At 44.0% G+C, this 14,570-nt stretch overlaps 1 protein-coding gene across 2 annotated transcripts in view; it reads left to right on the plus strand.

The window, feature by feature from the left end:
- The window catches only part of Bace2 (beta-site APP-cleaving enzyme 2), an 86,209-nt gene that overhangs the window by 38,281 nt on the left and 33,358 nt on the right, over positions 1 to 14,570 (plus strand). The window contains exons 2-3 of one of the 2 annotated variants that reach the window (NM_019517.5): positions 4,626 to 4,714; positions 13,269 to 13,485. In NM_019517.5, the coding sequence (NP_062390.3) occupies positions 4,626 to 4,714; positions 13,269 to 13,485 (306 nt within the window). The remainder of the gene's footprint in view (positions 1 to 4,625; positions 4,715 to 13,268; positions 13,486 to 14,570) is intronic. The other variant, XM_006523068.3, reaches the window with a different exon arrangement.

The raw sequence follows: 14,570 nt of genomic DNA on the forward strand, positions 1-14,570 counted from the left end.
TCAGTCACCTTGAAGAAGAACATGATGGAGTGGCAGATGTCTAGAGCGAATTATGGCAACTGTCACAGCAGAGATAATGGGAAAGTATCCTTCTAACAGTGTGAGTATTAGGGATTAGGACTATGGAAAAGCAGCCATAGAGGCAGGGACGATGCTTCCTACCCTGGGAACTTCTTGAGGGGAGCTCTGCCTACATCTTGCTTTGGTTGTCCAGCTCCCACTACTGTAAGAATGAGCATGTGCTATTTCATGCCACCCAGTTTCTGGGAATTTGTTATGGCTGCCAGTGGAACATTAAGCCCAATGTCTCAGGAGAGTTGAACCAGGCCTGTCTGTATTAAGTTGCTCGATAAACATCTGGAGCTCTGTGGCTAAGGAAAGAATTTTTCAGGTGTTCAAGGGGAAAAGAAAAGCACTGTATAATGAGGGAAAGTAAGAGAGGCCTTGGATTTTTCATGAGGTGCTGGGTGTTGAAAGACCCTGGAAAATATCCATAATGTAAGGAGTCCACAAATGTCATCCAAGTCTACAAAACCCAAGCAAGACATCATTCCAGTGTGAAGACCTCAGTAGGTATCTAGGAATGTGGACATGCCAGAAGAAGATGGCACCCAGGACACAGCACAGAAGTTGGCCATTTGTGGGCTCAGTGAACAGAATTTGGACCTAAGGCTGACAGGAGGTGATGAACTTACTTCCTTGTAGGATGCCTCAGCCATTGTGGGAAATACAGTTCTCAAGAGCCAACCCCTGAGCCAGTGAGATGGTTCCACAGGGGCAAGAGTTCCTATTGCCAAGCAAGACAACCTGAGATCAATCCCTGGTACCCACATGATGGGAGAGGAGAAGCAACACTCACAGGGAAGTGTGTCTTAGTCGGTGTTCTAGTGTTGTGAAGAGACACCATGACCATAGCAGCTCCTAGAAAGGAAAGCATTTAAGTAGGACTTGCTTCCAGTTCAGAGGTTTAGTCCATTGTCATGATGGTGGAAAGCAAGGTGGCATGCAAGCTGACATGGTCAGAAGAGTAGATGAGAATTCTGTGTCATGATCTGCAGGGAGAGAGAGAGAGAGAGAGAGAGAGAGAGAGAGAGAGAGAGAGAGAGAGAGAGAGTAAGGAGTAAGTAGATAGTCCTGGCTTGAGCATTTGAAACTCCAAAGCTTACCCCCAGTGACACATTTTCATCATCAAGGCCACATCTCCTAACCTATATCCAAGTAACACCACTCCCTAATGATTAAGCATTCAAATCTATGAGCCTATGGGGAAAATTTCTATTCAATCCACCACACATACACATACACACATATATGTGTATATGCAAGATATATATATATGGCTCAGCAGTTAAGTGTGCTTGCTGATCATCCAGAGGAGCCAAACACAGTTCCCAGCACCCTTGTCGGTTTGCTTACAACAACCTGTATCTCCAGCTCCAGGGTATCCAATACACTCTTCTGGCTTCTGTGGGTACACACACACACACACACACACACACACACACACACACACACACACCTACCTATTTTTTTTAATGTGGGACTAGGGAGACGGTTAGGTTGGTAAAGTCCTATGTAGGCATGAGAACCTAAGTTTGGATCCCTCACTCCCACATAAAAATCTGGGCACAGTAGTGCACATTTATAACTCCAGCACTTGGAAGGTGGGTAGTGGAGACAGGCAAATCCCTGGAACTGATAACCCAGCCAGCCTAGCTGAGTCAGAGTACCTCCAGTTCAATGAGAGACCCTGTCTCGAAAACTAACGGAGAAAACAATTGCAGAAGACACCTCTGTTCGTGTGTGTGTGTGTGTGTGTGTGTGTGTGTGTGTGTGTGTGTGAGTGTGTGCACCCATGTACACATGTACACACACAGATTTTGTTTGGGTTGACCACATACAGACTTCTTGTCATTAATCCATAAATACTATACCTGTTTTCATAGAATTTACATTGTGCTAGATACTAACTATGAAGAAGCAGTGTGATGTGTCACATAGGGACCCAGGGTCCTGCGTTCATGGATCAACCTGGTGGTCTATTGCTGTATTGCTATGAAGAGACACCATGACCACAGCAGCTCTTACAAAGATCAACCCGGTGATCAGCAGGGCTGGTGTGGCATGAGGTGAAGTTTACTGGAGACAAGATTAGCATTCGCACACACTCTGGCACACTGAAAGAATTGACAGGCTTTGACTTAACAGGACCTAGGTGGTACCTAGCTGTGAGCAGACTGGGGGAGAAGGTAGAAAGACCACTTAGGAAGAAGTGACAATGACATGGGCAAAGGTGTTTCCCTTGTATCACTCATGTGGCATTGTAGGGAGGGAGAGGAAGCTCACTGAAGATTTACCCTGAGCAAATTTTACAGAACTATGTTAACTTAGATGGCAAAATCCTGTGGATCTGGCAGATTCCTTTCTGGCTATGTATATTTATTTCCTGGGTGCTACCTCTCCTGTCACATGGCATCCCCTGTCCCCCTGTCTTTATGAGTTTTCTCTCAAAGAGAATGCCAGTCAGGCTGCATTAGAACCTAATGTTTCCATCTTAGCATGATCACCTCTGACTGATTTCTAAACATGGTTCCACTCACAGAGACAGGAGTTAGACCTAATACCTGCAGTGGGGAGAAATACAGGTAGAGATGTTGGATAAGAAAAGCCCAAGCCTAGGGGTAGGTAAATCTGGGATCATTAAAAGCCCAAGCCTAGGGGTAGGTAAATCTGGGATCATTAGCACAGTGAAAGCAAGCAAAAACTCCACAGGGCCCCTGATGGCCTGAGAGAAGGCACAACAGAATCTTCTGCAGACTTGGAAGAACACCAGACAGAGAGGGAGGTCACCAGAAAAAGGAAAACTGGGCAAGGGTGGTATCCTGGAGTCAGGAGAAGGAAGGGAAACTGAACCAGTTAGAGATAGAAAGTTGTGGGCCTGGCCAAAGCTGAGGGTGCTCTAATTGCTGATTAGAGGTCTTGGGTTAAAAACTTGCCTGCCTAATAGCATTTTCTGTAGCTTGTATAACTGGATGTTCAAACCTTAGAGACTTTAACTGCTTATTCTGTGCTTGATTCTAAAGTCTGTGTTTACTTACTAAACAGTCCATGTTTGGACTGAGGTTGTATGCTAGGCAGATAGCACACTCCACCCCTTGGGGAGCCATTGTTTACTGGAGATATGGGTCAAACAATTAACATACAGGGCAACAGCTTAGTGCCATTAGCCACCAGGAACTGCAAATTAGATAGCATTCTACACCCACTAGAATGGCTGAAAAAGAAAATAGGGCCACTAGCTTTCTGAGAGGGCATGGAGCAAGTGAACTCAGTGGACCATAACACATTGCCACAGGGGTACAACTTGTGCATCTGGGCTTGAGAACTTCTCCATTTCTTTTTATTTAAAAGGCATCTACCCTTTGACCCAGCAGGTTTTATTCCCAAGAGAAATAGAAACACATCCACAAAAAAACAGAAATGTCCAGGCAGCCTTATCTATCGTAAGGCACCACCGCTTCCCTCAAGAGAGACAGAGACAAGCAATGGATTGCAGCCTGGTGGTAGAAAAAAAAAAAGAACAGCGTGTAAGAGTCTCAATGCGACTGGGCCAAAATAGAAGAAAACCACATGGTTCCAGAATGTTCAAGAACAGAGGAAATTCACCCGTTCTAATAGAAGACAGAAACTGGTATCTCCCAGGAAAGAGGGGCAAAGAGGACATTTAGGGATAATCAGGGTTTTAGGAATGCCTTGGCATGGGCATAGAACCTACCCAAACTCATCATCAGACTTCTGGCAATTTGAGCTTTTGTTTATTAGAGATGGGGTTTTACTGTGTAGCCAGACTAGGCTATCCTCCAACTCAACACCCTCCTTCTCTGGTCTCTGTACTGTTGAGACTGCAGACATCTACCATCACCATCTTTTCATTATACCAAAATTAGACTTTAATAAAGCTAGAAAAGAGGCACCTGTTTGCTGCTCTTGCAGAGGACTCAGGTTCAGTTCCCAGCGTCCACATGGCAGCCCACAAACATCTGTAATTCCAGTTCCAGGAATTCTGACACCCTCTTCTGAACTCCACGGGCACCAGCACATATGTGGTGCATTTAAGACATGCAGGCAAAATACACATGAAGTGAAAACACATTCTTAATAAGGATGTACTTATGATGGGTATCTTCAGAGACTCAGCAGGGAGATGGAGTAAAAACCAGTAACAAGGAGGATCCTGGGGAAAGGATACCACAGTGGATTTGATACACCAAGAAATATTTGGAAAAGCAAGGCATTTCTGGTCAGGGATGAACCTGTGCAAAATTCCAGAAGTGACTAAAGAACTGGCCATGTTATTGAGCATTAGTGATTTGAAATGTCCCCTGTTTAACAAACCTGTCTGGAAGGCTCCTGAGGTATCTGAGGCAAATCCCACTTGTTTCTTGCAGCAGCATCTTCCAGGGCTGTGGAATGTTTCCCATATGACTTCATACGTTTATATTTTCTAACATTTCTCCCTAAATCAGTATGGATATTAGTTTTTACTGATTAATAAGTTGTTGTGCTTCATACTTCTACAAATAATTTGAAGCTTTCCAATTTTTTTCTCCTTAAAAAAACAAAAGGTACAGATTCTTGTGGACACTGGAAGCAGTAACTTCGCTGTGGCAGGTGCCCCACACTCCTACATAGACACCTACTTTGACTCAGAGAGGTGAGTGGCTTACACACAGCTGCAGGGGCTGGCCTAGTGGTGAGGGCTGGATTGGCATCTTTGAGAATGTACTGGACCATCTGTCTCATTTCTCAGGAACTGTATTCAATGTGTGCAGGTTTGTGTATCTGTCTGCATATGCGTGCGTGTGTGCGTGCATGTGTGCGTTTGTACTAATGCACACAACGTATGCACATCTTCTGGAGAATTTGTATCTGGTTCTGCTAATAGCCTTGGGGAGATTACCTTATGAAATTTCAAGTGTAACACATTCCTTGTTTACACAGAACCTGCACTTCACAGTGTGGAAAGTTGTTGGAGAGGAAGCCTACCCACATGTGGCCCACCCACATGTGTCCCACCCTCTACTTATCAGGTTCCACCTAGGTGGCAGGAATGACAGGCTCCCTTATTTGCACAGCTGAAGAGAGGACAGGGACTGCCTGTGCCAGGTGGCACCTCATAACACCTCCGTGCGTTAGTGCTGGCCTCTCCCTCAAGGAACACAGAGCTTCCATGTGACATGTGTGTGGGGTGGATGGAGTTGCTTTGTGTGTGCCCATGTGCCAGCAGATTGGGTTTGGTGCTTTTGCTGTCCCCTCCTGGTCACACTAGTGGTTTACGATGGCCTCTGTATCTGTACATCCACCATGCGCCTCCCATCACTGCCTCTGGACTTCAGTACAGTATTGCTCCAGATCATTCCCGTTTAACACTGTAGCCTGGGAAGTGAAGGAGCAAGGAGACTTCCTGAATTCCAGTTTCCAGACTTTAGCATTGTACAAATGCCTTGCAATGAGATCAAAAGGCCATTTAAATACCCCATACATAATTCTTACCAGTTTGAGGTAGTGCAAGTGTTAGTTACGTATCCGATCCAAAAAAACATGCAATGCCCTCAAACGTGAAACACTTTGAGCAACCACATGATCCTGCAAATGTCAAGTTCCACTACAGATCTCAGGTCAGTCACAACACAAATGCACCAAACATACTGTGTACAGTGACCTTAAGGTCATTTGTGTAAGGTATTCGTGACACAAGTGAGGTTTTCATCTAGGTATGGGTGCCCTTTCCCAGGTATCTCAGTATGTATGTGCAAACACTCCAGAGAACCTGAATCTGAAGTACTTCTTGTCCCAAGTAAATCTACACCAGCCAGGATGAGGGTCGAGAATGAGGTGGTATGAGTAAGGTACTCAGTACATCATATGAATGTACCAATGAGAGACATGTGGAGGATGCTGGATGCTGCACACCAGTGTGTGAATGTGGGCTCAATGGGACACTGACCCCGAAGAGGCCATTTGGGCAACTGACTTAGACTGTTTACTGGGTTACTTTGGATGGTTGATGGGATTTTTCCAAAGTGAAGAACAATCCTCATGAGATTAGGAATAAAACATCATGTGCCTTCATTTACATATTAGTTAATGCTCCAATGTATGCTAACTCTGCCCGGAGGCCCCCAGGCTCAGATAAATAAATAGCTTTCCACCCACACTCATGCCATGGAACTTCAGGAAGCCCTGTGGCAGGCAGATGGTTCTGTGTTTTAAGGGATGCCCTGCCTCTTCTAGGATTGCACCATTCCTGACACTGACCTATCAGTGGCCCCAAACAGGGTAGCAGACCAAGAAGTCCCAGCTCATAGATCTGGAGCAGATGCACAGCCCACCCCCATCCCCGTAGCAGTGTAGAGTTCCAATCCTTATCACAGACCTGTTGGCCTAAGATCCAGAAGAAGGGAGCAGTAAAACTGGAACTGGTGTACATTAGGGTGATGTGGACACAGGTGCTTATGGTGCACTGCAAAGTTAGGGTTCTACCACAAGGCAACCACCTGCAGCCTCTTGGCGGCTTCATTTTCAGCTCCATCCAAAGTGCACCCAGGGATCCTTTGACAGGGCAAAGGAAACATGCTAGGGTAAATAGAAGTCATCATTGCTGAAGCTGTGTACTCTATCACTGTGTTAGTTGGTCAGCTGTGGACAGCCATGGCAGCTTTCTCACCGACCCCCACTGTGTGTGTTGTGCCAATGAGCCTTGGTTCTCATTCAGGCTCCAGCAGGACATGTTGTTTTGCTTTCCTCCTTCAGGGGAACTCTGTGCCTCTAGCCAGGTGTGTGGGAGGTATGCAGAAATTCCCCTTTATCCTGTGCAGTAAACAAGGCTTCTCAGACCTGCCTTCATCTGACTGAGTCAATATGAACTCCTGGGCTTTCCATTGCTGCTGTGACCAGTCATCCTTCCTTCCTGTTAAGCCCACAAAAGGGCATAGACACCCCCTCAGCTTTGCCACCTCAGATCTATTTCCCTGGCTTTTAAGTAAATAAAACAAGAAACAGCAGAACACACCCAGGTCTAGAAAAAGCAAGGCTTCCCTCTGTGCTCTGTCTCTGCCATTCCTGCCTTCTCTTGGCTGGGGCTGGGAGGACTGGGATAGGGAATTCGTTTGTGCTTAGAGTCAGCAGAGACAATTATTATAAGAAATATGTGCTCTCCATATAAATTATCATTTGTAGTTTGCTGATATTGGCTGTTGTAAGGTTTTTTCAATCTCTGAGTCTGATGGAAGCCAGAGAACAGTGTCTTTCCTTCTGGATCTCTGACAAAGGTGCCTTTGTGGAGATGTTGGGCCCTGCCCTGTGATGTTTGAGTATCGAGTTGGCCTTCAGATTTCTTTGTTATAATAAGGCTCCTGGCTGGGCTTAGCAGCCTCTGATATAAACCCCCAGCCTTCCTATGTTCAGGTTTTATACTTCCTGAAGCATTGTGCAGTAATTGGAGATTGGGCTCAGAGTTCTCTGAAAAGATCTCTTTGATTTATAGAAGACGATGGGCCACTATGAGTCATTTGTGTGGCTTGTCACCGTCATGAGCCCTCTTTGCAGCTGTTGAATGCCACAGAGTATAACTATGCAGCAAAAGGGAAAGCGCTGAATGCTTTTCAAATGCATTTTCTTTTCAGACAATAAAATGGCCTCCAGCCAAATGGACAAGTGAAAGGTCCAATGTATACCTCACTTAATCCTCTGTTGTGTGTGTGTGTGTGGGGGGGGGGATATGCATGCTTGTCTATTAATGTTGTCTTACTTCTGCACTCCATCTGTGTTTAAACCCACAGAGGTGTTGAAGCAATGAACTAATTCATTTTCTGCATGATGACCATGAGATTAGGGAACCCAAGAACCACCTGGTGATGTCTTTAAGGAGGCTAGCGGACACACAGATACCTTTCCATTACAGTAGGAACAGGTCTTTCTCTTGGTTACTCAGGTAACTTTTCAAGACTGTGGTTGACCTGTCCATCAGTGGCTGGCTTCTTTGGAGCCTGAGAGCTTGAACCATCAGGTCATGCCCAAGGCTCCATTCATTCAGCTCTGGTGACTTCTGAAATCATTGACAAGTCACAAGGACCAAATAGCCAAACCCACTGGTAAATGCTAAACCCTGAAATATGCACAGAAATTTTGTGAAGAGACCTTTGGGGCCTCAGTATTCCCTGGGCTTGAAAGTGGTTTGGGAGAACCAGAGCTGACCCAAGGACTCACCTTTGAAGTCAGCAACGCCGCCCCTTCCATGTTCTCTGGAAACAATGATAGCTTTCTCTTGAAATAGGATGGCCCCAAAGTTCTTTTCTTGGCTTCAGCTGATCTCTTTTTTTAATTCTACTTTCCCTGAACTCTCTGATCAGAGGCAGAATGTCTTCCAAATCTTGTTCAGAATGTTTTTATTACTGTGAGCAGATTCATTTCTGACCACCCACATCCTTGACTGTTTGCCGCATCTGAGCATCTGGAATGGAGGCCTTGGAAGTGAGAAGCCCATCCAGGGTTTTCTCATGGCAGGATTAATAGGAAAAGCAAGTGAGGGCTGAAACTCAGTGTCAGAAAAGTAATGTTAGCAAATGAAGATGTGGTGATCACTTTAATGTGCTAATAACCTGCAGGGCTGCTCATGGTACTGCCCAGGCTCCCCTTCACTGTTTCAGATTCAGTAAAGGAGTCCCAAAGAGGGCAGGCTTACAATTACAATTTTCCCACATTCTCCCAGGAAATGTTTTCTACAGGGGTGGCCACTGATAGTGTGGAGCTGTTGAAGTTAATTAATGCTAAATGATGTGAAATAAAAGTTCTGTCACTATCACATTCCAGTAGACGCATGTGACTTCCATAATGGATGACATACACATAGATCAGCCTGTCCTCAGAGCAGGTTCTTCTGGACAGCACTGGTCCAGGGCACAACATTGGACCATTTAGAAGTCTGTTGCCCAGAGACATTAGACAATACCTTTCCATACCAAGAATGTTTGCTCCTCCTTTTTAGGAGGCAGTCAGATTTTATGTTTAGGGTACTCAGTGGTATCATCCTGTTTTCTAGAACAAACCTGAGTTTTCTACTGATAGCTTACAGATTGGAGAAAGCTAGGAAGCCCTTTGATAATTATACTAATTGTAGCTGTTTTGTTGCAAACTGATTGGGAGACAGGATTTTATTCTAAATCTGTCACATATTAACTTTTCTAGTTTGCATAGGTAGTCTCCAGAGGTACCCACCCTGGCTTATCCCAGAGTATTGGGCAACTGAAGCACAGAATGTGATAGTTTGGTCCTGAATGGTACAGGTAGTAAGTGAGTGAGTGAACACATATGTGAACCCTGGTACTATACTCCTACTGCCTTTCTGCTCTCTACAAGTGGCATCAAATTATCCAGGAACATTTCTGTAAGGCAGGTGCAGTATCAGGAAACCAAAAAACGTGTTGTGTGGCTATGAGGCCACTCAAGTTCTTATTCTAGGGAACATGCTGAAGCCTAGGTGGGATGAAAATAAAATACCTTTCAAAGTCCCGCCTAAGGAAGCTGATGGGGTAGGGGGAGATAGCTGATCTGCTAGTTAATTTATGGGGTCCACAGATGTTGACAATGAGCCAAATCTGGCTGCTGGATATATACATATACATCGTACACACACACACACACACACACACACACACACACACACACACACACACACATATATATATACATACATATACATATAGTTTTATGCTTCTATATGGTGTGTGGCTGTTCCCTTGATACAGCACCACAGCTCTGTACCTACAACAGAGATTATAAGGTAAGCAAATGCTAGAAGATTCCTTCATAGGAAAGGTGTGCTGACTCCCATGCCAAGTCCTTCTGCAAGCATTTCTGAACTTGACCTGTTTATCAAAGGAATCAAGATGTCAGCGTTTGTTTCCCCTTATTGGCTTTCCCCATAGATGTGTTTGTTCCTCCCCACTGTGTGCCTGGAACATCTGAGATTGCACCAACACTCAACTTGCTCTTTGATCCATCCTTAAAATCTCAAGTCCCAACGGCCTTACAGTGAACAAAACATGGACAATTACCAGGGCTTGACCCTGGGGCCCTGCCTGTCCATCTACTCCCATTTTTCTCTTCATGTCTGTCCACCCTCAAGAGGTTTGTATGAGTTTTCTCGTTGCCATGAAAAATGCTTGACAGTAGTAGGTCTGAGAAGTCTTCAAGGGCAGCTGGCTGCACTGGGTACACATGTTCTTGTAAGCTGCAGTTCTCCCCAGCAATGTATCTGTCTATTCCTTGGGTCAGTCTGTCATGGTAATGGGACCATGGTACCATTGATTTACACCAAGCTGGATGGTTTCCTTCAGGCAGGAAGGCCACCAACAACAGGATCCCAACAATGTTCAAGTTAACAATGATGAGCAAAATGAAAATAATCTAGAACTTAGAGAGCAGAGTGCCTTGTGAAGACACGAGAAGAGAAGATATGGGTGACGATGGCAGTGCAGCTCAAAGACCGGGTTAGCGGCTTCAGCTTGGTCTTTTCTCACCACCATTTTTACTTCACTAATACCTAAGGGGCTTCCCCAGTTGCCAAGTAGACCTGGAAAATTGTGCCAGCTGCAAAGGAGGCTCTGACTTTACAAAAGTATTTTAAATAGCAGTGCAGTTTCGAAAGAAAAATGGATAGCTTTCTTTTCATGATCATGTACAGATGTCTTTTCTTTATATTTCTCACACATATGAATATTTTAAGACCACATGGACTACTCAGCCAAGTGTGTGACTTTTTTTTAAAGATCCTAACAGGACATAGAATAGCAACACTGGTCTTCCAGTTTTAGTCATTTCAGTTATAAGCCAAGCAATACCATTTTGTTTTGTTTTGTTTTTTAAGAGCTGCTATACCTTTAAATGTCCATAGCTACATGACCAGCTCTTCAGTCTATACTTGAATAAATATGTCTATTTTCTATGAATTATCTTGAATGTTTTAAACAGAAATAACCTCAGAGTTTTTAATAAAGTTTATTTACCTGAAATGTACTAAGAGCACCCTGCCCACCCATAAAGCAATAAGCTTATCAAAAATCTTATTTTTGACATTTGAATACATGGTGGAAGCTTTCTATTTTAAGGACACATGCCCCATCCAGTTGGAATTTGTACCTTAAAAGAAAAAAGGAGGGGGAGGATAGCTCTTCACTGGAATTAAATGATCTTAAATGTTTGATGTGGTAGTACTTTTATAAAATGTGCTAGAGATTACTCCTTGTAATTTTTTAAATAAAAAGTCAAATATTATTTTTTAAAAAATAAGAAAGGTTTATTTTGTCTTTCAGTGTGAGGCTACAGTCTGTTTTAGTGTCTTTTCCTTTGCTGTAACAAAATCTGTAGACAAAAGCAACTTAAGGGAAAACAGATTTGCTTTAGTTCATAGTCATGGTGGAGAAGTCTAGGGAGCAGGAGGTTGAGTGACTGATCACATCCTATGCTCAGTCAAGAAGAGAACAAAATATGTTTGCTTCCTGCTGTTCAGTTTACCTTCTTAATTCATGTGATCCAAGATATCCTACTATCACCCTGTTTAAGGAGGAGTTCCACACGCACAGCGTGCAGGTCTTCACACCTCAGTTAACTGAAGCAAGATATTGTACCTCAGGCAAAGTGAGAGGCCCATCTCCCACATGTGACAGCTCACACCATCACACACCAAGGCAGAGAAGCCATGGCACCTGGAACATGAAAATGGACACACTGCAACTGTGAGCAGAAAGCAGAGGGAAATGAATCTAGTGTTCGTGTCTTCTCCCTTACTCCTTTTTGTTCTCTGGGACCCCAGCCCATGTGATGGTGACACCCACATTTGGAATGAGTGTGTCAGCCTCAATTAAACCCCTTTAGAAAAACCCTCACAGATGGAGGTATGTCTCCTAGCTGATTCCAAACCTGGTCTGATCAACAGTGAAGATTTCCTACCTTACTTAGGCACAAAGTGTTCATTTCATGTCTCTTTCATTACATTCTTTTCTTGTTTATAAAAGGAATTTTTGCAGAAAGCAGAGACATATTATCTTGAGTTCCTGTTGCAGAATTAATAGTAAAACTCAGTGGACTAAGGCAGTGGGCAAACAGAGTCTTGGGAAATACTTGGTGATTTAACACTCCTTTAGGAATAGGGCTATTTTTCTTTTGGGAACCTGCTTTAAATGGTCACTGTCTTCCTTGGGTTGCTTCCCATATTACACAGAAATTTCAGATTAGTACAGTGTAAGAATGACCTTGCATGGTTAGAGACTCCAAAGACTAGGACAGGAGGTCCTCTCCCAGACAGCTTTACAGTTATATTATTATATTATTATTATTACATTATTGTCTCTACTGAGGTCTCCAACATGTGACCACCTATCAGAGATCTTCTCCACCATCAAGTTGCTTGTTCACCCTCACTCTGCCTTATTCCCCAGTGGCTCTGATTCACTCATTGTAGCCTGATATTTTATATCCTCACATGCATGCTGTCTCTCCTCCCAGAGTAATCTGGAGAAGGAAGACTCCCATCTACCTCTCCGTTGCCTGCTTGTGCTTCTGTGACCCTGTCTCAGTACCTCTTATCCTCAGCACTTACACACGTGCAAGGTTCTAGGTCATACCACAGTACTCTTCCTCATCAGCTTTGTCAACTGTACTTTGATAGCAAGATCACCTTTGAGATATTGGGGAAGGACTATGAGATTAGGGAATACAATTAGAAAGGCCTGGGCTTGGGCTTTGTTACTTCACTTGGGTTGTATGAATCTCAATCCCACACTGAGTCAAGCTCATGGGATTTCCTGCTGTAATTGCACAGTCCCTTTGAGTGAAGAGCTCAAGCCGAGTAACCCTGTGGAGCCAGATGGTCCAGTGTGTGCCCAGATGTGGTGTCCAGAAAATGATGTAGCTAGGTGAAGCACCTGACTCAGGATAACTCCTATAATAGTTTGACTTAAGCATGGGGGGAGACTTCAACTACATGCCAACATCATGGCATCCCTTCCATGTGGCATGGCAACAGTTCCCAAATTGCCCATGCTTATGTTTGTGGAGAATGGTGCCTTGGTCAACATGGACCACTTTCTACCGAGTATCACTACCTATAGACTGTATAGGACTATAAACTATGGTGACCATCTGTGTCACAGTTGTGGTTCAAACAACATGGGCTTGTAGACTGAATATCGCTGACTTTTCTTTTACAGCTCCAGCACATACCACTCCAAGGGCTTTGATGTCACTGTGAAGTACACACAGGGAAGCTGGACTGGCTTTGTTGGTGAGGACCTTGTCACCATCCCAAAAGGCTTCAACAGCTCTTTCTTGGTCAATATTGCCACTATTTTCGAGTCTGAGAATTTCTTTTTGCCTGGTATTAAATGGAATGGAATCCTTGGACTTGCTTATGCTGCTTTGGCCAAGGTAAGGCAGGTCTTTCTATTCAAGTTTATCAGATGAAGTGATGAGGCTGTGAAAACCAGTCATTAAAGGGACCCACACAGGGGTCCTGGGTTGTCCTGTATGGTTACTGCTAAAAATCACATAGCTGATAGAAACAAGTGTTCACAAAATGATGTTTCCAGGCACATTTGCAGCTAGGGTAATTTCCTTTAAGATAAAATGTTAGCTCTGTGCGTGTGTGTGTGTCTCTCTCTGTGTGTGTGTGTGTGTGTGTGTGTATGTGTGTGTGTGTGTGTGTGTGTGTGTATGTGTGTGCGTGTGTGTGTGTATGTCTGTGTGTGTGTCTCTGTGTGTGTGTGTGTATGTGTGTGTTTGTGTGTGTGTGTATGTGTGTATGTGTGTGTGTAGGTGTTGGGGGAGGTGATGAGTATCACACCAACCAGAGGTTAGCATCAGGTGATTTCCTTAGTCACTCTTTATCTTATTTTCTGAGACTGTCTCTTAGTAAACTAGCAACTTGACAGTTCAGTTATACTGACTAGCCATCAAACCCCAGGGAACCTCCTATCCCCACCTCTCCAGTGCTGGGATTATGCCTATATATTGCTGTGTCTGGATTTTTTACATGAATTCTGGGGAATCAGCCTCAGGTTCTCACATTTATATAACAAGCCCTTTATCAACTGAGCCATAGATCCAACGCAGTTTTTGTTGTTTTGTTTTTGTTTATTTAAGTTGTTTTTAATGTTAGCAGAATTATGAGTCCTGTAGATTGTGGGATTTGCTTACAAGCATTGATGAGGGTGGCATTAAAGTGAAACATACTTGTAATCAAGCTCTTAGGATCATATGAGATGACGCCTATGGATGACACTAAGCCACCAACTGAGAGCACTATACTCCTGCCCTGTCACCCCAGGGAACCTCTGGCCAGATACCAGCAACTGGTATATGATCAGATGCCTTGAGGATAGCCAGTCCTTGCAGAAATAGCCAGGGAGAAATGTTGGAATATTGTGCTCACAAAATCAGAGCCTTCCCAAGGTGAGGCAAGACAGGATTGAATCATCTCCAGTAATTGTACTTGGGTCAATACAAAGAAATAA

The sequence above is a fragment of the Mus musculus genome, chromosome 16, assembly GCF_000001635.26.
Source record: "Mus musculus strain C57BL/6J chromosome 16, GRCm38.p6 C57BL/6J".
Taxonomy (NCBI): domain Eukaryota; kingdom Metazoa; phylum Chordata; class Mammalia; order Rodentia; family Muridae; genus Mus; species Mus musculus.